Here is a 26,549-nt window from a genome sequence, read left to right as displayed (position 1 = left end):
CTATAGGACAAAAGTCAAACTTTCCTTTTGCTTTCAGTAGCATTAGCTTTAGCATTAGCGTTAGCTTTAGCATTAGCATTAGCTTTAGCATTAGCTTTAGCATTAGCTTTAGCATTAGCATTAGCTTTGCACAAAATGCACTAGGGCAGGGCTAAAAAACATCCCCTTGCCCAAAATGTGCTGACCTCATGCCATGATGTCTAATGCCAAGGAGTGCATTTTGTGCAAAACTAATGCATGGAATGGACTGAGAATCATGAAGAAAACCCTAGTTTGACACGTCACAAATGCTATACTTAACCCATTCTGACCTGAGATCAGATTCTAAAAATGTCTTCTACACATCCTGACAGTTTTCCATTCTGACCTGAGATCAGATTCTAAAAAATTTCTTCTACAAATCCTGACAGTTTTCCATTCTGACCTGAGATCAGATTCTAAAAATAGAACACCAAAATGGGTTCCCGCCCAACATGACGCTAACACCAAAATGGAATATAAGGAAAGTTTTACATTTTTTTAAAATTTTTCTTATAGCTGCCACAGGATGTTAAAGGACCACTTCACCACTTTTCAACCTATCTTCATATAATAGGTCCTCACTAATAATCATGAAAAAATTGTGCAATTGTCTTCTACTCGGTCTGTGTCTCATAGGAGGGCTGTGGGCAGTTCAGAAACCGTCTTCCAGTGACATCATCGATGTGGAATACAAGCTAATAAAAACTGCAGGCTTTCTAGTCCTGAAAAGTTGCAATGCGAAAATAGAAGGCATCGTTCTCACAACAATGAAAATCTAAACATTTATTTTTAAAAGTATTGTTTAAAAAGAAATCTGCCTAATGATGTCACTGGAAGACGGTTTCTAAACTGCCCACAGCCGTCCTATGAGACACAAACTGAGTAAAAAAGAATCGTGCCATTTTATCATGATTATCAGTGAGGACCTATTCTATATGAAGATAGGTTGAAAAGTGGTGAAGTGGTCCTTTAATGGTAGGGTCACAAGAAACCCCTTTAAAAAAAGTGGATTCATGAATGTATGTACAGTATATAGACGATATTATTTAGGTCAATAAAAAGACTACCAAATCTCCCACCCCATATAAACCCCGGCTGCCGGACGGACTACAGTATCGTATAAACCGTTTTGAGACCAAATGTGGGAAATGTATTTTTTTTGTGGCTGTGAATAATGTCTTTATATAGAGCGTCGCAGTCCCCCCCCCCCCCCCCCCCCCCCCCCCCCCTCGAGATACCCGGAAAAGAATTCCCCGTTCATTTTCCCCTCACAGACTTTTCAAAAAGTATTTATTTAAAGTAGGGCTGTCAATCGATTAAAATATTTAACTCGATTAATCGCATGATTGTCCATAGTTAACTGTGATTAATCGCAAATTAATCGCATATTTTGTATACGTTCTAAATATACCTTAAATCAGTGGTTTTCAAGATTTTTCATATCAAGGCCCATTATTTATTCTGCATTTGAGCCACGGACCACCATTTGATGAGATTTAGCCTTCCAGACCCAAACTAAAGAACTGTATTGATGTTGGCCAATGGTACCATTACAAGAGATAACAGGCCATGTTGATCAAAATAACATGTTTTCTAAGTTTTCTAATTGTGTAGACTCACTGGGAGAGAGAGAGAGGGGGAGAGAGGCGGGGCTCACTGACTGCCTGCATTCACATGCATGCGTCTCAACCATTCTGTCAAACTTCACAGTGCGTTAATCTCGCATTAAAATAATTAGTGCCATTAAAAGGAGTTAACTAGTTAATAGTGCGTTAACTTTGACAGCCCTAATTTAAAGACGTTTATACGCTGCTGCTGCTGCGGACAAAAAGCCAACTCGGGTTGTGACAAATCATGACGATAAAACGCAATGTTTTGGGCCAAACATGTTTTGTGTGGTTTTTCTTCTTTGTAATGATTTGTTTGGTCCAAAATATTGTGTTGTTGATTATATATTATTATTATTATTATATTTATTTGTCACGACTCGAGTTGGCTTCGTACGACGCTTAAAAGGTCTTTAACCCTTTTGGTGTTTCAAACATTATGTTATAATTTAGCTATTGAAAAATAGCAGATCTACAAGCTCGTAGCGCGCCACCGAGTGGCGCGCTACGAGCTTGTAGGTCTGGTATTTTTGACTAAAATGTGGCGCAAATCCTAACGGAAAACTGTCAGGATTGAGAAGACATTTTATAAATTTCGACGTCAGGCCTAAATGGGAAAAATGCATTGGGAATTATTTCCTGGGCCTGGCGTCGTCATGAAAGGGGGCGGGACTGGCGTCATGAAAGGGGCGGGACTGGCGTCATGAAAGGGGCGGGACTGCGACGCTCTATAGAACGGTGCCATAACCCTCTGGCTAAAGTCTTTTGAGACGGCCTCGTTAGTAATTAATTTGAAGTTGTATTTTGTAAACGCGCGGAGAGGTCGAGGAGGGGCGATTTGCTCCAGCGTTTTGTTTTTTTTGACAGACAGACGGACGCGGTTTAATCAAATTTTTGGGTTCTATATTATTCTATGCTTCCTCAGTTCCCCTTTGTACATTTTGTAACATACAGTACACTCTTTTAAATGTGTATTTAAAGTAATAAAGTTTCTGCAGAGGGATTCTTTTCCTTTTGTCTTTGATTCCTGCAGTGGTGTGTGAGCAGTAGTATGAATCCATGTCGGGTTTTCATGAGGACCGATTCCAGTGGCGTGTGTGAGCAGTAGTATGAATCCATGTCGGGTTTTCATGAGGACCGATTCCAGTGGCGTGTGTGAGCAGTAGTATGAATCCATGTCGGGTTTTCATGAGGACCGCTCTAAACAGTATCCTGCACGCCAGTGTTGTTTTTGTCGACTAAAACTATAAGGCGAATAATAACGAAGACTAAATATATACTGTCGATTTTGTCTACAAATAAAAACTAGACTAACATGTTAGGAAGGGACTAGTGGCCAATAGTCATTTTACACTTGGTTGCATGCTGAAAATAGCCGATCTACAATGAGCTTGTAGATCGGCTATTTTCAGCAAGTGTAAAATCAGCCATTACGACGGCATCAAGACCCGCTAAACTACATTTTAGTCGACTAAATCAACTGTAGATTTAGTCGACTAAAATCTTATGACATTCAGTCGACTAAAACTAGACTAACACTAAGACATTCCGGGTGACTAAAATGTGACTAAAACTAAATGAAAACGTTTCAAGAGACTAAAACTAAAATAGAAATTTGCTTTCCAAAAACAACACGGTGGGATGGAGCTCATTGATGTTGTATTGTATTGTATTATTATAGATCAGGTTTATAGATCAGGTTTATTGATCAGGCTTATCGATGAGGATTATCGAGCAGAGTCCTTATCGAGACCACTATTATTTTGTGGAAAGACGGAAATACGATAATACATTCTGAACAGAACCAGTATTCTTTACTAGGGCCTTCAAATACAAATACATTTTACCAATAAAATAAACTTTTTACTGGTTAATATGTGAACCGTCACGACTCACTTTAAAAGCGTAATGTAGTTTCCCCTGACAGCTGGTTGTCAGGTATCAATACACTTTTAGACCCACATGTTTGTGCCAGCGTGGATGATTACATTTATTTATTGATCACCTCTTGTCTTGATTGTTTAAACATGACGTCATGGACCGCTATGCTCCATAACAGGCTTGATAAGCCCAAAGATTATCGATACCGGGTACTCGATAATCCCAAAGCTTATTGATACCGGGTACTGGATAAGCCCAAAGCTTATCGATACCGGGTACTGGATAAGCCCAAAGCTTATCGATACCGGGTACTCGATAATCCCAAAGCTTATTGATACCGGGTACTTGATAAGCCCAAAGCTTATCGATACCGGGTACTGGATAAGCCCAAAGCTTATCGATACCGGGTACTGGATAAGCCCAAAGCTTATCGATACCGGGTACTGGATAAGCCCAAAGCTTATCGATACCGGGTACTGGATAAGCCCAAAGCTTATCGATACCGGGTACTCGATAAGCCCAAAGCTTATTGATACCGGGTACTGGATAAGCCCACAGCTTATTGGTACTGGATAAGCCCAAAGCTTATTGATACCGGGTACTCGATAAGCCCACAGTTTATTGATACCGGGTACTCGATAAGCCCAAAGCTTATTGATAACGGGTACTGGATAAACCCACAGGTTATTGATACCGGGTACTGGATAAGCCCAAAGCTTATTGATACCGGATACTGGATAAGCCCAAAGCTTATTGATAACGGGTACTGGATAAGCCCAAAGCTTATTGATAACGGGTACTCGATAAGCCCATAGCTTATCGATACCGGGTACTCGATAAGCCCAAAGCTTATCGATACCGGGTACTGGATAAGCCCACAGCTTATTGATACCGGGTAATCGATAAGCCCAAAGCTTATTGATACCGGGTACTCGATAAGCCCAAAGCTTATCGATACCGGGTACTGGATAAGCCCAAAGCTTATTGATACCGGGTACTGGAAAAGCCCAAAGCTTATTGATACCGGGTACTGGATAAGCCCAAAGCTTATCGATACCGGGTACTCGATAAGTGTAAATTTGCAACACAGTACTTGCAAGAAACCAGGGCCTGTCCTATTTATACCAGATGAAGTACAATGAGATGAGTCATTTAATATTAAATATATACATCTAATGTATCTTCAATAAAAATGTCGGCTCCTGATTTTATATAGTCTACATACAGTGTGTGTATGTATATATATATATATATATATATATATATATATATATAGGTGAATGTCGCAGGCCTATGTCACAATTATGTGTGTGTGCTTCGCGTCGAGAAAAAACGAAATAGGCTCCCCTTTGGGTGGGGTAGAGGGGGGCTATGAGTAAAACTAAAATCTAAATCTGCTGCCAAAAACAATGTGTGTGTGTGTGTGTGTGTGTGTGTGTGTGCCCCCCCCCCCCCCCCCTATGTCCCTCCCAGTCTTACGGTTACCAGGACTAGAGGGGGGGGGGGGGGGGGGGGGTCAGGTTTCAGGCCAAGAGTTATATTTAAACTCATGGGGGGGGGGGTCCTCTCAGCTGTTCTAACATGACGGTGCCACTCTGCTCATTCTGTCCCTTAACAGTAATAAGTCACACTCTTGTTATTCGTCAACAAATCCCTCTTGAATTTCCGGTGCGCTTTCTTTCTTCTTATTCGCCCACCACCCGGGGTCATGAGGTCAGCCCGAAGACCACCCTCCCCCCCCACACACACACACAGTCAGTCTCTCTCCCCCCCACTCACCCGCCCACTCACTCACTCCCCGGGTCTATTTCCGTCCGTCCGTCCGTCCCCCATAGCTCGCTGAGTCAGACGGACAGCACCCAACTGGGAACGACACACAGGCCGTCATCTCAGATCTCAGTCCAAGAGAAAACCTCCTCAAAGACGCTGGAACTATCCAGCAGGAACTAGAAGGCCGGGACCCCACCAGGATCCTAGAGGAGCTGTAGGGACTGACTGTTGGGGGATCCTACCAGCTGTACCAGCGACTGACTGACGGTTGGTTGAACCATCCAGGATCCTAGGAGCTGTACCAGGAGCTGTACCAGGGACTGTACCAGTGACTGTTTGTTGGGGGATCCTACGAGCTGTACCAGGGACTGACTGTTGGGGGATCCTACGAGCTGTACCAGGGACTGACTGTTGGTTGGTTGAACCATCAAGGATCTTACCAGTGACTGTACCAGGGACTGTACCAGGGATTCAGGGACTGACTGTTGGTTGAAGCATGGAGGAATGCCAGAGTCTGGACTCTCCTGAGGACTTCCTCTCAGAGTCTCTGGAGGAGGAGGAGGAAGAGGCCATGTTGGGCGCCGTCGTCGCCGCCGATGATGATGATGATGAAGACGAGGTGGAGGAGCTGAGGAACAGGTAGGTCTAACAACCTTTTCGTGGACCCCCACGTTGACATGTATTAGCCCCGCAGACTCCCCATGGACCCCCACATTGACATGTATTAGCCCCGCAGACTCCCCATGGACCCCCACATTGACATGTATTAGCCCCGCAGACTCCCCATGGACCCCCACGTTGACGTGTATTAGCCCCGCAGACCCCCCCATGGACCCCCACATTGACATGTATTAGCCCCGCAGACCCCCTATGGACTCCACATTGACGTGTATTAGCCCCGCAGACTCCCCATGGACCCCCACATTGACATGTATTAGCCCCGCAGACTCCCCATGGACCCCCACATTGACATGTATTAGCCCCGCAGACTCCCCATGGACCCCCACGTTGACGTGTATTAGCCCCGCAGACCCCCCCATGGACCCCCACATTGACATGTATTAGCCCCGCAGACCCCCTATGGACTCCACATTGACGTGTATTAGCCCCGCAGACCCCCGTTTGAAAACATACCGCCAGGGACCCCCAATAAGAGAATATTTTTTACGGCTCCTGGCAGTGATTCTCAACCAGTTGAGGACCCAGAGTTTGATATGCAATAGAGGGTATATGCATGCATGCAAGAAGCGAGTGGCAAAGCGACAGACAAAGTGAGTCTAACATTGTTTAATGCATAATCAGATCATGTGACTTTTCTGTTTGGATGTCGGTAGGCCACTCAGTAGGCATTCCTGCATGCATAACTTCCTGGTTTGATGATGATGTCACGCGCATATACCCTCTATTTAGACTACGGAGTACGGACCCCCATTTAATCAATGCTATGTAAGTCTGAGGGGGTACAAATGGAACCATTTTGTACACACTCAGAGTTACAGACCCATAAGGGTCCATTTGGTTCCAAAATATAATTTAGCTGGGGACCCCCTGGAACTCCGTGTCAAGGACCCCTGGGGCCCTAGTAGCTTAATGAGTAGAATTAAAATGTTATTGTCCAATGTGTTTGCATTTGAAAGGAAGTTGAAATTAAATAAAAATGTTACTTTTCAGGATTCCAATTAAAAAATAGCAAAACGTAATTCAGGATTTCAATTCAAATAATAGCAAAAAAATATCTGATCTACAAGCTCCAAACGTCCTTGTAAGTTGGCTATTATTTAGCTATGACAGTAAAACATATCTAATCTACAAGTGCCAAACGTCCTTGTAAGTTGGCTATTATTTAGCTATGACTAAAAAATATCTGATCTACAAGCTCCAGACGTCCTTGTAGGTTGGCTATTATTTAGCTATGACAGTAAAACATATCTGATCTACAAGCGCCAAACGTCCTATATGACAGTACAATGCAACGTGACGCTCTGGGGTGAGTTGGAATACAGAATTATACAAAGTAACTAAAGTTTCACATGGATGTAGTGGAGTAAAAGTACTGGATGTAGTGGAGTAAAAGTATACAAGGTCTGGATCCGAGATGTAAATGAGTAGAAGTAAAAGTATAGGAAATTGTTTTAGTATAAGAACCAACACCTAAACATTGACAGTATACTTAAGTAAATGTACTTAGTTACTTTCTATCACTGTAGATGTTGATATATTCCCTGGGGACATACAGTATACGTAGTTATATTCCCTTCTTGGGCTAATAAACCCTATACTGTACGTACAGTAGTTACATTATGTGACCCACCGTGAATGGGAACCTGTCATTGGAATATTATTCATTTTCGTTTTTCGTCGATGTCATGTGAAAGCAGGGAATCGTAGCTTCAAATTGACATATTTGTTGTTCAGTTTGACCCACCAGTTCTGGAGATATGGCTTATAGAGTAATGTCTGGCAGAGAAACAGCGAGTTGGGAAAACAGGCTTGAAAGGTTCACTTCTGTGGTCTCTAACATTACACCTAGCTACATGTTTAAGCATTTATTTCATATTTACATGTCTTCTGTGGTCTCTAACATTACACCTAGCTACATGTTTAAGCATTTATTTAATATGTACATGTCTTCTGTCTTCTCTAACATATTACACCTAGCTACATGTTTAAGCATTTATTTCATATTTAGGCTACATGTCTTCTGTGGTCTCTAACATTACACCTAGCTACATGTTTAATTAAGCATTTATTTCATATGTACATGTCTTCTGTGGTCTGTAACATTACACCTACATGTTTAAGCATTTATTTCATATTTACATGTCTTCTGTGGTCTCTAACATTACACCTAGCTACATGTTTAAGCATTTATTGTCTCCACCAGGCCGAAGGCATGGGGGGAGAGTATGTTTTGCACTCCGTCCGTCCGTGTGTCCGTCCGTCCGTCCGTGTGTCCGTCCGTGTGTCCGTCTGTCCGTTAGCAGCTAATCTCGGCCACCGTTAACCCGGTCGATGCCACATTTTGCACACACACTCCCTGGATGCCAACGATGAACCTCTGCCCCAAACTTTCCAGAACGGCCTGTTATAGCGCCACCAGGAGGCCGCTTTGTGCAAAACACGTTTTTGCACAGTACACCTACACATTTTGTCCAAACATCACGCAAATTGGTACACAGTCTCTCTACAGCCATTCAACGAAACAACTCTTTCAGATTTCTCAGACTCCATCCTGATTGGTTAAGATTGGCTTCCAAAGTTCACAGGAGTGCTCATTTTCAAACAAAATGCTGCAAATCATGAACACATCGCGTGATTTCCGTGAAATTGTGCACCCACATTCCCACTAGGCCGAGGACAAAATGCCACATGAACAATTTCAACTCAGCCTCAAGGTGGCGCTATAACTGGCCGAAAAGTGTTTTTACCTCTAACTGCACGGATCTGTGGATAACCTACCCGCTCGATGCCACATTTTGCACACACACTCCCTGGATTCCAACGATGAACCTCTGCCCCAAACTTTCCAGAACGGCCTGTTATAGCGCCACCAGGAGGCCGCTTTGTGCAAAACAAGTTTTTGCACAGTACACCTACAGATTTTGTCCAAACATCACGCAAATTGGTACACAGTCTCTCTACAGCCATTCAACGAAACCGCTCTTTCAGATTTCTCACACTCCATCCTAATTGGTTAAGATTGGCTTCCAAAGTTCACAGGAGTGCTCAGTTTCAAACAAAATGCTGCAAATCATGAACACATCGCGTGATTTCCGTGAAATTGTGCACCCACATTCCCACTAGGCCCAGGACGAAATGCCACATGAACAATTTCAACTCAGCCTCAAGGTGGCGCTATAACTGGCCGAAAAGTGTTTTTACCTCTAACTGCACGGATCTGTGGATAACTTTGTATGCCAACTCCCTAGAGGCCAAGGAAAAACCTTTGTCTGGAATTTTTCACATCTGCTCTTTATAGCGCCACCAGGAGGCCGACATATGTCAAACACATTTTCTATTATTACTCCTTCAGATTTTATCCAAATTTCACGCAAATCGGTACACATGATCTCCATAGTCATGTGATCAAGACAGGTTTGTTTGATTTCTCATATTCCATCCTGATTGGCCACGATTGGCTCCTACAGTTTTCAGGAGTAGCAAATGGCCACAACTCCTCAACGCAGCGTCCCATTGCGATGAAACTGTGCACGCATATTCCCACTAGGCTGAGGAAGAATCCTGGTGGAGACCTGTGCCGATTGGCACTTTATCTAGTTTCATATATATTTACATGTCTTCTGTGGTCTCTAACATTACACCTAGCTACATGTTTAAGCATTTATTTCATATTTACATGTCTTCTGTGGACTCTAACATTACACCTAGCTACATGTATTTATTTCATATTTGCATGTCTTCTGTTGACTCTAACATTACACCTAGCTACATGTATTTATTTCATATTTACATGTCTTCTGTGGACTCTAACATTACACCTAGCTACATGTATTTATTTTATATTTACATGTCTTCTGTGGTCTCTAACATTACACCTAGCTACATGTTTAAGCATTTATTTCATATTTACATGTCTTCTGTGGTCTCTAGCATTACACCTAGCTACATGTTTAAGTATTTATTTCATATTTACATGTCTTCTGTGGTCTCTAACATTACACCTAGCTACATGTTTAAGCATTTATTTCATATTTACATGTCTTCTGTGGTCTCTAACATTACACCTTAGCTACATGTTTAAGCATTTATTTCATAGTTACATGTCTTCTGTGGTCTCTAACATTACACCTAGCTACATGTTTAAGCATTTATTTCATATTTACATGTCTTCTGTGGTCTCTAACATTATAGTACGGTAGCTTAGCAAAAAAATGTGGACACGGCTGACAAAAGCGCCAAATTTTTTCCACATGTTCTCCATAACCATACGTTTCATTTTGGAAGGGGAGCCACGTCATCAAGATGTCAGAAGGCGGCCATCTTGGCGTTCAAAGATGGCCGCCATGTAATATCTATAAGTGCCACTATCTCAGCTTCTAAGCCACTTAGAAGGTCAATCTTGGTGTCAAAATATACATTATTTGGGTCAAGGAATGCAATAAGGTCATTGAGAATATCACTAGATGTTTATTTGTGCCAATATCAAATAAATAGGTCATTCTAGCAACATATTTACATCATCTTCAACTCTTTTAGCAGTCAGATACATTGAAAAATGGAGCATGAAGTGAATGATAACAACATTCAAATTATCTGTTACATTTACAACTGCAAAGAGCTGTGCAATTCCAGTGTGCCTTTTACATGAGCACCTGTAACCTGTCACAGGACTGTCTCTCCTGTGAGAGCCAGTCAGGGCAAACCCTGACTGGTGTCACACTTAAAGACACATAAGGTTGTGTCGTCTTTAAGTGTTCTTTAAGACCTTCTCAGACTCCTCCCTGCCAGTGGCGGGAGGTTTTCGTTCCGAAACCAAGGTACAGAATTTAATTTATGAACTCAGCACAGGGCATCATTAATGTCCTGTGGGTTTAAGAGTGGTGACGTCAGACGCCCAAAGCCTCAGGGTTTATAAGGCCTGTGTCTGCGTCACCGCCTCACTCGAACACTTTTCCTTCTGCCAAGAGCAAGACAAAAGGGTGTTCAGCGAAATATTTCGCTCACTTACTTAAAGAACCATGGTTAATAAAGTAACCTTCATGTTCTTTTAAGTTGTGTTCGCGAAATATTTCGCTCTATGGGACCTTATGAACTCCCGTATCCTGAACTAGCCAGTGAGTCCTAGGACTTGAGGATAAATAAGGGCTGGGGATGAACCTTAGGTTTGTAGCCCGGTCCCACAGGGTGGAAAGGTGACAGTCTTAGACTGTCAGTGTCTTCCCGGAGCGGCTAACTGGGGTAGGGTGGAGACTGCCCCAGGCAGCCTGGGTTTTATAGAGGGAGGAGGGGCGTTGCCTCATTTCCTCTAGAGCTCTTGTGGGATGGACTTGATCGGAGTCCATTTATGGTGCGGCAGCTCCCAAGACTGCGTGCGCTAAAGAGGGCACTGCCACATCTAGGTTATAGTATGTGGCGGAGGGGGAGGACCAGCTTGCCGCTGTGCAGACATCCTGGATTGAGACACCCTTGTGGAGTGCCCAGGATGCTGCCATGCCTCTTGTGGAATGAGCCTTTAGCGTTAGCGGGGGCTCCACTCCCTGAGTGGTGTAGGCCAGGCGAATGGCCTGCACTATCCAGTTTGAGATAGTAACCTTTGTGACAGGTTTTCCCATGGACCTATCCTTGAGGGGCCTGTTCTGTCCATGTAAGTGCGGAGCACTCTCACTGGGCAAAGGCAGCTCCTGTCCTCTTCAGTAGCGAAGGGAGGGGGGTGGAAAGCCTGTAGAGGTCCACCGGTACGCAAACTGAGAAAACGGATCATTGTTGATTGGGCTCTGGCCTTCTGAATTGTTGCGACAACATTCGGAGGGAGACCGGCCTCAGTCAGCATTAGCCTCTCACGGGCCAGACCCATAGGTCTAGGTCCTTGTTGGAAGGGGTGGAAGATTTCTCGTCCCGCCTGCGTGAGAAGATCCGCCCGTAGAGGGAGCTGCCATGGTTGGCTGTAGAGGAGGGGGGCTGTCTCCGTCCTCCAGACGCCCCAGGCTGGTGCTACTAGTAGTACCGTCAGACCCCGAGTCCTCACTCTGTCCAGAGTGGGAAGAATGAGACTCAGTGGGGCGTATAGGAGGGACCTGGGCCATTGGTGTGCTAGAGCGTCTAGCCCCAATGTCGATGGTCCTCCCATGGTGATGAAGAGAGGGCACTTCGTGTCCTGCTCTGAGGCAAAAAGGTCCACCTTGGGTGTCCCGAACCTGTCCGAGATCTGGTTCGCTACCTGGGGATGTAACAACCAATCTGGTTCGCTACCTGGGGATGTAACAACCAGTCTGCATAGCGGAGGGGTCCTCTGGACAGCAGGTCCGCCCCTGTGTTTAGAACACCCGGGACGTGACACGCTGTGATGGATAGTAGACGAGCGTCGCACCACATCGTGAGTCTCAGAGCCAGCTGGTGTAAGCGAGGGGACCTGAGTCCCCCTTGCTTGTTGATGTAGCACATAGTTGTTGTGTTGTCCGTCCTGACCAGGACATGACAACCTCGGATGCACGGTTCGAAATCCCTCAGAGCGAGGAATACCGGCATCAGCTCCAGATAGTTGATGTAGCAGGACCGTAGTTGTTCTGTCCACATCCCTCTGGTTGTAGTGCCCTCCAGTGTGGCTACCCAGCCAGTCATGCTGGCGTCTGTGGTGACGACTTTCCTGGTCAGAGGTCTGCCCATAGAGAGAGCCCGTCTGTCTGCCCACCATTTCAGGGCCAGCACGCATTGTGACGTCACTGTTACCCTCTGGTGGCGATGGTGCATAGGTATGCGTCATCCAACGTTGAAAAGGTCTCATATTCAGCCTGGCTAGGCGGGTTATGTGAACCACTGAGGCCATAAGCCCCGCCATCCGGAGGCATGCATGAAAAGGAATCGAACGATCCCTCTTGAATGATGCCGCGGAATGTATTATTGCCTCTATCTCTCTTGGCTCGGGCGAGCTGTGAAAGAGATTGGTATAGTGTTATACCGATGAAGTCTATAGACTGTGTCGGAGTTAACATGCTCTTCTCCTGGTTGATTTGAAACCCGAGAGAGGTTGGTGGCAGACGCGGGTCCCTCTGTAATCTGTCCACCATCACTTACATGAGCACCAAAACCAAACAGAATAGGAATACATCAAAGTAAAGTCCAAAAACGAACCATAATTGTGTACATATATTGCCAGAATGAACAAAATGATCTATTATTGGCAGATTTAGTCACTTATTGATATTCCCTATAGTTATATTGCATTCCTTGACAAGGAACATGTATATATTGACACCAAGTTTGACCTTTTAGGTGGCTTAGAAGCTGAGATAGCTGCACTTATAGATATTACATGGCGGCCATCTTTGAACGCCAAGATGGCCGCCTTCTGACATCTTGATGACGTGGCTCCCCTTCCAAAATGAAACGTATGGTTATGGAGAACATGTGGAAAAAATTTGGCGCTTTTGTCAGCCGTGTCCACATTTCTCTAAAATATGGCCCTAAGCTACCGTACTATTACACCTAGCTACATGTTTAAGCATGTATTTCATATTAACATGTCTTCTGTGGTCTCTAACATTACACCTAGCTACATGTTTAAGCATTTATTTCATATTTACATGTCTTCTGTGGTCTCTAACATTACACCTAGCTACAGTACATGTTTAAGCATTTATTTCATATTTACATGTCTTCTGTGGACTCTAACATTACACCTAGCTACATGTTTAAGCATTCATTTCATATTTACATGTCTTCTGTGGTCTCTAACATTACACCTAGCTACAGTACATGTTTAAGCATTTATTTCATATTTACATGTCTTCTGTTGACTCTTAACAGCTACGTGTTTAAGCATTTATTTCATGTCGATTTCAGCTCTGACATTTATTTCAGACATGCTCTAGTAGTCTAGTATGTGAAGAATCTGCCTGTGCTATAAACTCAAACTCACATATTATATTCCCATAGGCTACACCAAGCACCTTAAACGCTATACAGTATACTGTACTGTACACCAATATCTTCGCTGGAAATAGCACATGTACTATGAACGGCGGTTGAGTTTCCATATGGTCCATGTTTTTTATCTCCGTTTAGTATTTTTGAGTGGTGCGACCACAGCACGGTTGTTTTTCACCACCTGTGCGCAAACTAACCCCCACACAAACACACACGCACATATTAACTGTATATATATATGGTGATTTTGGGTGTGCCAGTACAGTGACAGTACAGTACAGTACAGTGTAGAGGGTATACAGTAGATGGACCCACACACGGAAACTGTCATTTCTCAACCGTTTCGGACGCGGGGCGGCTCGCCGGAATCAGGCCGGCACCCTGGGCGCGTTCCTGTGGGTCAGTACAGTACAGTAGAGGGTACAGTAGAGGGACGCGGTGCGTTCCTGTGGGTCAGTACAGTGACAGTACAGTAGAGGGACGCGGTGCGTTCCTGTGGGTCAGTACAGCGACAGTACAGTAGAGGATACAGTAGAGGGACGCGGTGCGTTCCTGTGGGTGGGTGATAGTTAACTCATGTTTTAAGGCTATGATATGAATGAACAATGATCTGATAACTCATGGCTTAAGGCAGTGTTCAAATGCCCTAACAGTTTGTTAAATGATAGCAAGTGTTGTTTTTATGGCAGCTAATTTTGATTAATTGTTTTAGTCGTAGTCTCTTGAGTACTTTTCATTTAGTTTTAGTCACATTTTAGTCACCTGGAATGTTTTAGTGTTAATTCTAGTTCCAGTCGACTAAATGTCATTAAGATTTTACTCGAACAAAATGTGTTTTGTGTTTTCACTTGCTGAAAAGAGCCGATCTACAAGCTCACGACGCGTTGTGAGCTTGTAGATCTGCTATTTTCAGCATGCAACCAAGTGTCTAGTTTTTATTTGTTGACATGACTCTATAGTGTGTCTGTCTGGTGGTGATATGTACATGACTCTACAGTGTCTGTTGGTGATATGTACATGAATCTGTAGTGTGTCTGGTGGTGATATGTACATGACTCTACAGTGTGGTGGTGATATGTACATGACTCTGTAGTGTGTCTGGTGGTGATATGTACATGACTCTATAGTGTGTCTGGTGGTGATATGTACATGACTCTGTAGTGTGTCTGGTGGTGATATGTACATGACTCTATAGTGTGTCTGGTGGTGATATGTACATGACTATATAGTGTGTCTGGTGGTGATATGTACATGACTCTACAGTGTGTCTGGTGGTGGTGATATGTACATGACTCTATAGTGTGTCTGGTGGTGATATGTACATGACTCTACAGTGTGGTGGTGATATGTACATGACTCTGTAGTGTGTCTGGTGGTGATATGTACATGACTCTATAGTGTGTCTGGTGGTGATATGTACATGACTCTGTAGTGTGTCTGGTGGTGATATGTACATGACTCTATAGTGTGTCTGGTGGTGATATGTACATGACTATATAGTGTGTCTGGTGGTGATATGTACATGACTCTACAGTGTGTCTGGTGGTGGTGATATGTACATGACTCTATAGTGTGTCTGGTGGTGATATGTACATGACTCTATAATGTGTCTGGTGGTGATATGTACATGACTCTATAGTGTGTCTGGTGGTGATATGTACATGACTCTATAGTGTGTCTGTCTGGTGGTGATATGTACATGACTCTATAGTGTGTCTGGTGGTGATATGTACATGACTCTACAGTGTGTCTGGTGGTGATATGTACATGACTCTATAGTGTGTGTGTCTGGTGGTGATATGTACATGACTCTATAGTGTGTCTGGTGGTGATATGTACATGACTCTATAGTGTGTCTGGTGGTGATATGTACATGACTCTATAGTGTGTCTGGTGGTGATATGTACATGACTCTATAGTGTCTGGTGGTGATATGTACATGACTCTATAGTGTGTCTGTCTGGTGGTGATATGTACATGACTCTATAATGTGTCTGGTGGTGATATGTACATGACTCTATAGTGTGTCTGTCTGGTGGTGATATGTACATGACTCTACAGTGTGTCTGGTGGTGATATGTACATGACTCTATAGTGTGTCTGTCTGGTGGTGATATGTACATGACTCTGTAGTGTGTCTGGTGGTGATATGTACATGACTCTATAGTGTGTCTGGTGGTGATATGTACATGACTCTATAGTGTGTCTGTCTGGTGGTGATATGTACATGACTCTGTAGTGTGTCTGGTGGTGATATGTACATGACTCTATAGTGTGTCTGGTGGTGATATGTACATGACTCTATAGTGTGTCTGTCTGGTGGTGATATGTACATGACTCTGTAGTGTGTCTGGTGGTGATATGTACATGACTCTGTAGTGTGTCTGGTGGTGATATGTACATGACTGTACAGTGTGTCTGGTGGTGATATGTACATGACTCTATAGTGTGTCTGTCTGGTGGTGATATGTACATGACTCTGTAGTGTGTCTGGTGGTGATATGTACATGACTCTGTAGTGTGTCTGGTGGTGATATGTACATGACTGTACAGTGTGTCTGGTGGTGATATGTACATGACTCTATAGTGTGTGTGTCTGGTGGTGATATGTACATGACTCTATAGTGTGTCTGGTGGTGATATGTACATGACTCTATAGTGTGTGTGTGTGTGTCTGGTGGTGATATGTACATGACTCTACAGTGTGTCTGGTGTTGATATGTACATGACTATAGTGTGTGTGTCTGGTGGTGATATGTACATGACTCTATAGTGTCTGGTGGTGATATGTACATGACTCTATAGTGTGTCTGTCTGGTGGTGATATGTACATGACTCTACAGTGTGTCTGGTGGTGCTATGTACATGACTGTACAGTGTGTCTGGTGGTGATATGTACATGACTCTATAGTGTGCCTGGTGGTGATATGTACATGACTCTATAGTGTGTGTGTGTCTGGTGGTGATATGTACATGACTGTACAGTGTGTCTGGTGGTGATATGTACATGACTCTATAGTGTGCCTGGTGGTGATATGTACATGACTCTATAGTGTGTGTGTGTGTCTGGTGGTGATATGTACATGACTATAGTGTGTCTGGTGGTGATATGTACATGACTCTATAGTGTGTCTGTCTGGTGGTGATATGTACATGACTCTGTAGTGTGTCTGGTGGTGATATGTACATGACTCTATAGTGTGTCTGGTGGTGATATGTACATGACTCTACAGTGTGTCTGGTGGTGATATGTACATGACTCTATAGTGTGTGTGTGTCTGGTGGTGATATGTACATGACTCTGTAGTGTGTCTGGTGGTGATATGTACATGACTCTATAGTGTGTCTGGTGGTGATATGTACATGACTCTATAGTGTCTGGTGGTGATATGTACATGACTCTATAGTGTGTCTGTCTGGTGGTGATATATGTACATGACTCTATAGTGTGTCTGGTGGTGATATGTACATGACTCTATAGTGTGTCTGTCTGGTGGTGATATGTACATGACTCTACAGTGTGGCTGGTGGTGATATGTACATGACTCTATAGTGTGTCTGGTGGTGATATGTACATGACTCTATAGTGTGTCTGGTGGTGATATGTACATGACTCTATAGTGTGTCTGGTGGTGATATGTACATGACTCTATAGTGTGTCTGGTGGTGATATGTACATGACTCTATAGTGTGTCTGTCTGGTGGTGATATGTACATGACTCTACAGTGTGTCTGGTGGTGATATGTACATGACTCTATAGTGTGTCTGTCTGGTGGTGATATGTACATGACTCTATAGTGTGTCTGTCTGGTGGTGATATGTACATGACTCTATAGTGTGTCTGGTGGTGATATGTACATGACTCTATAGTGTGTGTGTCTGGTGGTGATATGTACATGACTCTATAGTGTGTCTGTCTGGTGGTGATATGTACATGACTCTATAGTGTGTCTGTCTGGTGGTGATATGTACATGACTCTACAGTGTGTCTGGTGGTGATATGTACATGACTCTATAGTGTGTCTGTCTGGTGGTGATATGTACATGACTGTACAGTGTGTCTGGTGGTGATATGTACATGACTCTATAGTGTGTCTGTCTGGTGGTGATATGTACATGACTCTATAGTGTGTCTGTCTGGTGGTGATATGTACATGACTGTACAGTGTGTCTGGTGGTGATATGTACATGACTCTATAGTGTGTCTGTCTGGTGGTGATATGTACATGACTCTATAGTGTGTCTGGTGGTGATATGTACATGACTCTATAGTGTGTCTGTCTGGTGGTGATATGTACATGACTCTATAGTGTGTCTGTCTGGTGGTGATATGTACATGACTCTATAGTGTGTCTGTCTGGTGGTGATATGTACATGACTCTGTAGTGTGTCTGGTGGTGATATGTACATGACTCTATAGTGTGTCTGGTGGTGATATGTACATGACTATAGTGTGTGTGTGTCTGGTGGTGATATGTACATGACTCTATAGTGTGTGTGTCTGGTGGTGATATGTACATGACTCTATAATGTGTCTGGTGGTGATATGTACATGACTCTATAGTGTCTGGTGGTGATATGTACATGACTCTATAGTGTCTGGTGGTGATATGTACATGACTCTACAGTGTGTCTGTCTGGTGGTGATATGTACATGACTCTATAGTGTGTCTGGTGGTGATATGTACATGACTCTATAGTGTGTCTGGTGGTGATATGTACATGACTCTATAGTGTGTCTGTCTGGTGGTGATATGTACATGACTCTATAGTGTGTCTGGTGGTGATATGTACATGACTCTATAGTGTGTCTGTCTGGTGGTGATATGTACATGACTCTACAGTGTGTCTGGTGGTGATATGTACATGACTCTATAGTGTGTGTGTCTGGTGGTGATATGTACATGACTCTATAGTGTGTCTGGTGGTGATATGTACATGACTCTACAGTGTGTCTGGTGGTGGTATGTACATGACTCTATAGTGTGTCTGTCTGGTGGTGATATGTACATGACTCTATAGTGTGTCTGGTGGTGACTGATGAACTAAATTAGAACTATTCAAGAGACTGTAACTAAAACTAAATCAAAAAACAACACTGCCGTGTGTCGTCAACGGAGTAGAAATGACCCTCCGATGACCGGGGCGGGTGTTCTCCGTCCGACCGACCGTCCGTACATTAGGTCATTATTATTTTATCCGCGTCACTGCACTCTCTGGCAGTATGTACTGTACTGCTGCAAATAGCTGGCACTGCACACACACACACACACACACACACACACACACACACACACACACACACACAGTCACACACACACACACACACACACACACACACACACACACACACACACACACACACACCTGTGAAGATATCGTGTTCTTGCACATTGAGGAATCATCTTGGCGAGAAGTCGTATCCGGTGTTGGGACGTCCCGTTAGACATGTGGGGCCTCTGAAAGGGGGGGGGGGGGAGTAGGGGGGTGGGGGGGGGCTATGAGTTCACATAAAATATGTCTACCGTAGTTGACCTATTGGGACCAAACTTGTTTACTGGCAGCTATTAAAGTCATTGTGAATTTTTGCTTTAAAAAAAATATGTATATGTTTTATCCCATGATTTTGTAACCCATTTTTCACCCCTGTGTCAATCATCTAATGTGACCCTGGGCTCTACACACCCTCCACCAACCTAGTCCCTATATATGGGGGACAAGGGGAGAGCAACCTAGTCCCCATATATGGGGGACAAGGGGAGACCAACCTAGTCCCCATATATGGGGGACAAAGGGAGAGCAACGGACTTGAACTCATGCTTCCTTCATGCCTGAGTGTCCAAGTTGCTCCTTTACACCTGACAGGGGGGAGTTTCCCTGGTTGGACGTAGCGCGTGGAAGGAACACGTTATTCCAACCAGTTCCTTTCCCCTCCATCAGGCGCCCCGGCTGGCCAGGGGGAGGCGGTATAGAGACCAGTTCCTTTCCCCTCCATCAGGCGCCCCGGCTGGCCAGGGGGAGGCGGTATAGAGACCAGTTCCTTTCCCCTCCATCAGGCGCCCCGGCTGGCCAGGGGGAGGCAGTATAGAGACCAGTTCCTTTCCCCTCCATCAGGCGCCCCGGCTGGCCAGGGGGAGGCAGTATAGAGACCAGTTCCTTTCCCCTCCATCTGTTCATGATCTGAGGCGTTTTGTTCGAAACAGAGCACTCCTGCAAACTTCTGAAGCCAATATTGGCCAATCAGGAAGGAGTACGAAAACTCTGAAAGACTGTGTGTGTGTGTGTGTGTGTGTGTGTGTGTGTGTGTGTGTGTGTGTGTGTGTGTGTGTGTGTGTGTGTGTGTGTGTGTGTGTGTGTGTGTGTGTGTGTGTGTGTGTGTGTGTGTGTGTGTGTGTGTGTGTGTGTGTGTGTGTGTGTGTGTGTGTGTGTGTGTGTCCTCCCCAGCCTCAGGGCGGTGGTCCAGGACCCGTCCCTTCGGCCCAGTGTCCAGTGTCTATTGGTCGACCCGTCCTTCTCCATGGTTACCGTGCAGAGCGAGGACAGCGGCATCGTCTGGGAGACCGCCTCCAGCCCCAGGTCAGTTAGACCCCGCCTCCAGTTAGACCCCGCCTCCATCAATTTACAATTACAATTTACAATGTAGGCATTTAGCAGACGCTCTTAATCCATTCTGACCTGAGATCAGATTCATACGAGGTTTCCACTGGACACACACTGGTCTGATTAACCCATTCTGACCTGAGATCAGATTCTAAAAACGTCAGTCGCTCTTCGATTTTTCAAAATCTCGTAGCGCGCCACCGAGTGGCGCGCTACGAGCTTGTAGATCTGCTCTTTTTCAATAGCTAAAGCATAACATGATGCTAACACCAAAATGGGTTCCCGTTCAGAATAGGTTCTAATCCAAAGTGACTTACATTAAGCAACAACAAAAAAGCATGCAGGGAATACATCACATGAAAAGCATTTATCATGAAACATGCGTAAGCTGAAAGTAACAGTGGAATATCTATATAATGAAACTATACATATAAACTATACATCTATACTACTATGCTATACATATGTACTATGACGTGCTATGACTATATACAATGCAATTATAGTGCTGTCTACATAACATGCTATAAGTCTGTATCAAATGCTATCTAAGTCTGCAGAAATGCTATCTAAGGGGGTAGGGTAAGTGCTATGGGCCATGCTATGGGTCCATCCCCAGGTCAGTTAGACCCCGCCTCCAGTTAGATTATTCAAAAGGATTTTAAGAAAATGGCAGACCCACGCTATGAGCTTGTAGATCAATAGCTAAAGTATGACGTAATTCTTAAAACACCAAAAGGGCCCGGGGTTCCCGTTCAGAATGGGTTAAAGGAGTTTTATTGTGAAATTCCCTGTGTTCCGTCTTAAAGGAGCTTTATTGTGAAAAGCCTGTGCGTCGTCTTAAAGGAGCTTTATTGTGAAATGTCCTGTGTTCCGTCCTAATGGAGCTTTATTGTGAAATGTCCTGTGTTCCGTCTTAAAGGAGCTTTATTGTGAAATGTCCTGTGCGTCGTCTTAAAGGAGCTTTATTGTGAAATGTCCTGTGCGCCGTCTTAAAGGAGCTTTATTGTGAAATGTCCTGTGTTCCGTCTTAAAGGAGCTTTATTGTGAAATGTCCTGTGCGTCGTGTTAAAGGAGCTTTATTGTGAAATGTCCTGTGTTCCGTCTTAAAGGAGCTTTATTGTGAAATGTCCTGTGCGCCGTCTTAAAGGAGCTTTATTGTGAAATGTACTGTGCGTCGTCTTAAAGGAGCTTTATTGTGAAATGTCCTGTGCGCCGTCTTAAAGGAGCTTTATTGTGAAATGTCCTGTGCGTCATCCTAAAGGAGCTTTATTGTGAAATGTCCTGTGCGTCGTGTTAAAGGAGCTTTATTGTGAAATGCCCCGTGCGTCATCTTAAAGGAGCTTTATTGTGGAATGTCCTGTGCGTCGTGTTAAAGGAGCTTTATTGTGAAATGTCCTGTGTTCCGTCTTAAAGGAGCTTTATTGTGAAATGTCCTGTGCGCCGTCTTAAAGGAGCTTTATTGTGAAATGTACTGTGCGTCGTCTTAAAGGAGCTTTATTGTGAAATGTCCTGTGCGTCGTGTTAAAGGAGCTTTATTGTGAAATGTCCTGTGCGTCATCTTAAAGGAGCTTTATTGTGAAATGTCCTGTGCGCCGTCTTAAAGGAGCTTTATTGTGAAATGTACTGTGCGTCGTCTTAAAGGAGCTTTATTGTGAAATGTCCTGTGCGCCGTCTTAAAGGAGCTTTATTGTGAAATGTCCTGTGCGTCATCTTAAAGGAGCTTTATTGTGAAATGTCCTGTGCGTCGTCTTAAAGGAGCTTTATTGTGAAATGTCCTGTGCGTCATCTTAAAGGAGCTTTATTGTGAAATGTCCTGTGTTCCGTCTTAAAGGAGCTTTATTGTGAAATGTCCTGTGCGTCATCTTAAAGGAGCTTTATTGTGAAATGTCCTGTGCGTCGTGTTAAAGGAGCTTTATTGTGAAATGTCCTGTGCGTCATCTTAAAGGAGCTTTATTGTGAAATGTCCTGTGCGTCGTCTTAAAGGAGCTTTATTGTGAAATGTCCTGTGCGCCGTCTTAAAGGAGCTTTATTGTGAAATGTCCTGTGCGTCATCCTAAAGGAGCTTTATTGTGAAATGTCCTGTGCGTCGTGTTAAAGGAGCTTTATTGTGAAATGCCCCGTGCGTCATCTTAAAGGAGCTTTATTGTGGAATGTCCTGTGCGTCGTGTTAAAGGAGCTTTATTGTGAAATGTCCTGTGTTCCGTCTTAAAGGAGCTTTATTGTGAAATGTCCTGTGCGCCGTCTTAAAGGAGCTTTATTGTGAAATGTACTGTGCGTCGTCTTAAAGGAGCTTTATTGTGAAATGTCCTGTGCGTCGTGTTAAAGGAGCTTTATTGTGAAATGTCCTGTGCGTCATCTTAAAGGAGCTTTATTGTGAAATGTCCTGTGCGCCGTCTTAAAGGAGCTTTATTGTGAAATGTACTGTGCGTCGTCTTAAAGGAGCTTTATTGTGAAATGTCCTGTGCGCCGTCTTAAAGGAGCTTTATTGTGAAATGTCCTGTGCGTCATCTTAAAGGAGCTTTATTGTGAAATGTCCTGTGCGTCGTCTTAAAGGAGCTTTATTGTGAAATGTCCTGTGCGTCATCTTAAAGGAGCTTTATTGTGAAATGTCCTGTGTTCCGTCTTAAAGGAGCTTTATTGTGAAATGTCCTGTGCGTCATCTTAAAGGAGCTTTATTGTGAAATGTCCTGTGCGTCGTGTTAAAGGAGCTTTATTGTGAAATGTCCTGTGCGTCATCTTAAAGGAGCTTTATTGTGAAATGTCCTGTGCGTCGTGTTAAAGGAGCTTTATTGTGAAATGTCCTGTGTTCCGTCTTAAAGGAGCTTTATTGTGAAATGTCCTGTGCGCCGTCTTAAAGGAGCTTTATTGTGAAATGTACTGTGCATCGTCTTAAAGGAGCTTTATTGTGAAATGTCCTGTGCGCCGTCTTAAAGGAGCTTTATTGTGAAATGTCCTGTGCGTCATCTTAAAGGAGCTTTATTGTGAAATGTCCTGTGTTCCGTCTTAAAGGAGCTTTATTGTGAAATGTCCTGTGCGTCGTCTTAAAGGAGCTTTATTGTGAAATGTCCTGTGCGCCGTCTTAAAGGAGCTTTATTGTGAAATGTCCTGTGTTCCGTCTTAAAGGAGCTTTATTGTGAAATGTCCTGTGCGCCGTCTTAAAGGAGCTTTATTGTGAAATGTCCTGTGCGTCGTCTTAAAGGAGCTTTATTGTGAAATGTCCTGTGTTCCGTCCTAAAGGAGCTTTATTGTGAAAAGCCTGTGCGCCGTCTTAAAGGAGCTTTATTGTGAAATGTCTCTGTGTTCCGTCTTAAGGAGCTTTATTGTGAAATGTCTCTGTGTTCCGACTTAAAGGAGCTTTATTGTGAAATGTCCTGTGTTCCGTCTTAAAGGAGCTTTATTGTGAAATGTCCTGTGCGTCGTCTTAAAGGAGCTTTATTGTGAAATGTCCTGTGTTCCGTCCTAAAGGAGCTTTATTGTGAAAAGCCTGTGCGCCGTCTTAAAGGAGCTTTATTGTGAAATTTCTTCTCTGTGTTCCGTTGCAGCCGCTGCTCCACGCCCGGCTGGGCGTCGGAGACCTGCAGCCTGGTGTCGGAAGGCTGCGGCGCCACGGCGGCGGGCGAGGCCGTGGGCCGCGAGGCGGCGGGCCGCGTCACCATCATCTTCGACCAGGACAAGGTGGTGCGACGACGGACGCGCTCCGGCGCCCGCAGCATCAGCAGCCGGCTGTCCGACCGCTACAGGAGAACCAGCGGGTATGTATAGACCCGACAGGTAGGGGGCAGTGTTGTCCTGCCTGTCAGACCAGCGGGTATGTAGACCCAACAGATAGGGGGCAGTGTTGTCCTGTCTGTCAGACCAGCGGGTATGTAGACCCAACAGATAGGAGGCAGTGTTGTCCTGTCTGTCAGACCAGCGGGTATGTAGACCCAACAGATAGGGGGCAGTGTTGTCCTGTCTGTCAGACCAGCGGGTATGTAGACCCAACAGATAGGGGGCAGTGTTGTCCTGTCTGTCAGACCAGCGGGTATGTAGACCCAACAGATAGGGGGCAGTGTTGTCCTGTCTGTCAGACCAGCGGGTATGTAGACCCAACAGATAGGGGGCAGTGTTGTCCTGTCTGTCAGACCAGCGGGTATGTAGACCCAACAGATAGGGGGCAGTGTTGTCCTGTCTGTCAGACCAGCGGGTATGTAGATCAGTGTTGTTTTTGGAAGCAAATTTCTATTTTAGTTTTAGTCATATAGTCTCCTGAATAGTTTTCACTTAGTCACATTTTAGTCACCTGGAATGTCTTAGTGTTAGTCTAGTTTTAGTCGACTAAATGTCATAAGATTTTAGTCAACTAAATGTACAGGCGATTTAGTCGACTAAAATGTATTTTTGTGGGCCTTGTTGCCGTCATAATGACTTATTTTACACTTGCTAAAAATAGCCGATCTACAAGCTCACAACGCGTCGCAGCGCGACGCGTTGTGAGCTTGTCTGTCAGACCAGCGGGTATGTAGACGCCCCCCTTAATTGTTTTTAATTTTAGTTTTAGTCTCATATAGTCTCTTATATAGTTTCAGTCACATTGGCACTCAGCATCAATGGGTTGGATTGGAGGAGGCAAATCAACTTAAAGGTTTTATGACATTCATTTTCATTTCTTTTTCTTTTTTCTTTTAGGTTTTATGACCTCAATTACACCCAAAAAACCTGAACTTTGAACATTCAGTGGATTTTCTGTGGTCTGAAGTTTTCTTTGGGGTTTGGAAGCCTTTTGAGCTACAATGAAAACAGGCAACACAGTGAAACAGTGACATCTGCTGGCAAATCCCATTGACATATATGGGATTTGCAGTAAGTGATGTCACTTACTGCCGGCAAATCAGAGCACCTGTTTGAGCCAGAAAACCCCAGATCACAGAAAATCTACTGAATGTTAAAAGTTCATGTTTGACCAGAAATAGGCCAATATAACGGCATAAAACCGCCCCAAAACGGCTACAAAACAGCAAAAATGTTGCGTGCGCGTGAAGGGGGGCCCTTCTAGCTTCAGTGCCCAGGGGCCCTCAGTGGTGTTAATCCAGCCCTGCGTTGACTCTAGACGTCGTTGTTGTTGTTGTTGTTGTGGTGTTTCCTGGTTTCTGCAGCGGCTCTGCGTCGCGCTGTGGCTCGGCGCTGGGCGTGGAGAGGCTGGAGATGGCCGAGGTGTCGCTTCCCAACGTGGCTAGCGGAGCGGCGACGACACACGAGGAGGAGGCGGAGCCTCCGGACAAGGACCAGCAGCTGTTCAGCCTGATCTCTGACGGATACGAGATCCTCAACATCAGAGTCCCCTCCAAGGTCAGGATAATATCAGAGTCCCCTCCAAGGTCAGGATAATATCAGAGTCCCCTCCAAGGTCAGGATAATATCAGAGTCCCCTCCAAGGTCAGGATAATGTCCAATGTCCCCTCCAAGGTCAGGATAACATCAGAGTCCCCTCCAAGGTCAGGATAACATCAGAGTCCCCTCCAAGGTCAGGATAATATCAGAGTCCTCTCCAAGGTCAGGATAATATCAGAGTCCTCTCCAAGGTCAGGATAATGTCCCCTCCAAGGTCAGGATAATATCAGAGTCCTCTCGGAGGTCAGGATAATGTCAGTCAGTCGTTCTTCGATTTTTCTAAAAATAGCAGAGCTTGTAGATCTGCTATTTTTCAATAGCTAAAGTATAACATACTGGATACATATATGGATAATGCTTAATCCATTCTGACCTGAGATCAGATTCTACAAATGTCTTCTACATCCTGACAGTTTTCTGAAAAAGCCATGTTTCTATGTCAGTCGTTCTTCGATTTTTCAAAAAATAGCTATAAAGCATAGCATAATGCTAACACCAAAATGGGTTATTAAACTACTTACTGGGAAGTCTCTCTGTAGTGAAGGAATTAAGGACCGGCTTGTGAAGAACTGGAAATAAATACAACTAGAAAAAGTGCCCTTCTGGGCACAGGTCTCCACCAGGAGGATAGGAGAGTGTGTGATGTTTGGCAAAATGTTTAGGAGTAATTTAAACAGGTTTGTTTGGGTGTG

The 26,549-nt window shown here is 44.3% G+C and overlaps 1 protein-coding gene across 1 annotated transcript in view; it reads left to right on the top strand.

The window, feature by feature from the left end:
- Window positions 1–5,379: 5,379 nt before the first annotated feature.
- Window positions 5,380–26,549, top strand: part of cmya5 (cardiomyopathy associated 5) — a 69,916-nt gene continuing 48,746 nt past the window's right edge. The window contains 4 exon segments of the mRNA XM_083783500.1: window positions 5,380–5,918; window positions 20,329–20,460; window positions 24,030–24,239; window positions 25,623–25,815. Of these exon segments, the coding sequence (XP_083639626.1) occupies window positions 5,776–5,918; window positions 20,329–20,460; window positions 24,030–24,239; window positions 25,623–25,815 (678 nt within the window). The 5' untranslated portion in view covers window positions 5,380–5,775.

Source organism: Protomyctophum parallelum (genome assembly GCF_964188405.1).
Source record: "Protomyctophum parallelum genome assembly, chromosome: 15".
NCBI classification, from domain to species: Eukaryota; Metazoa; Chordata; class Actinopteri; order Myctophiformes; family Myctophidae; genus Protomyctophum; species Protomyctophum parallelum.
This window is presented reverse-complemented; position numbering and strand designations above follow the sequence as displayed.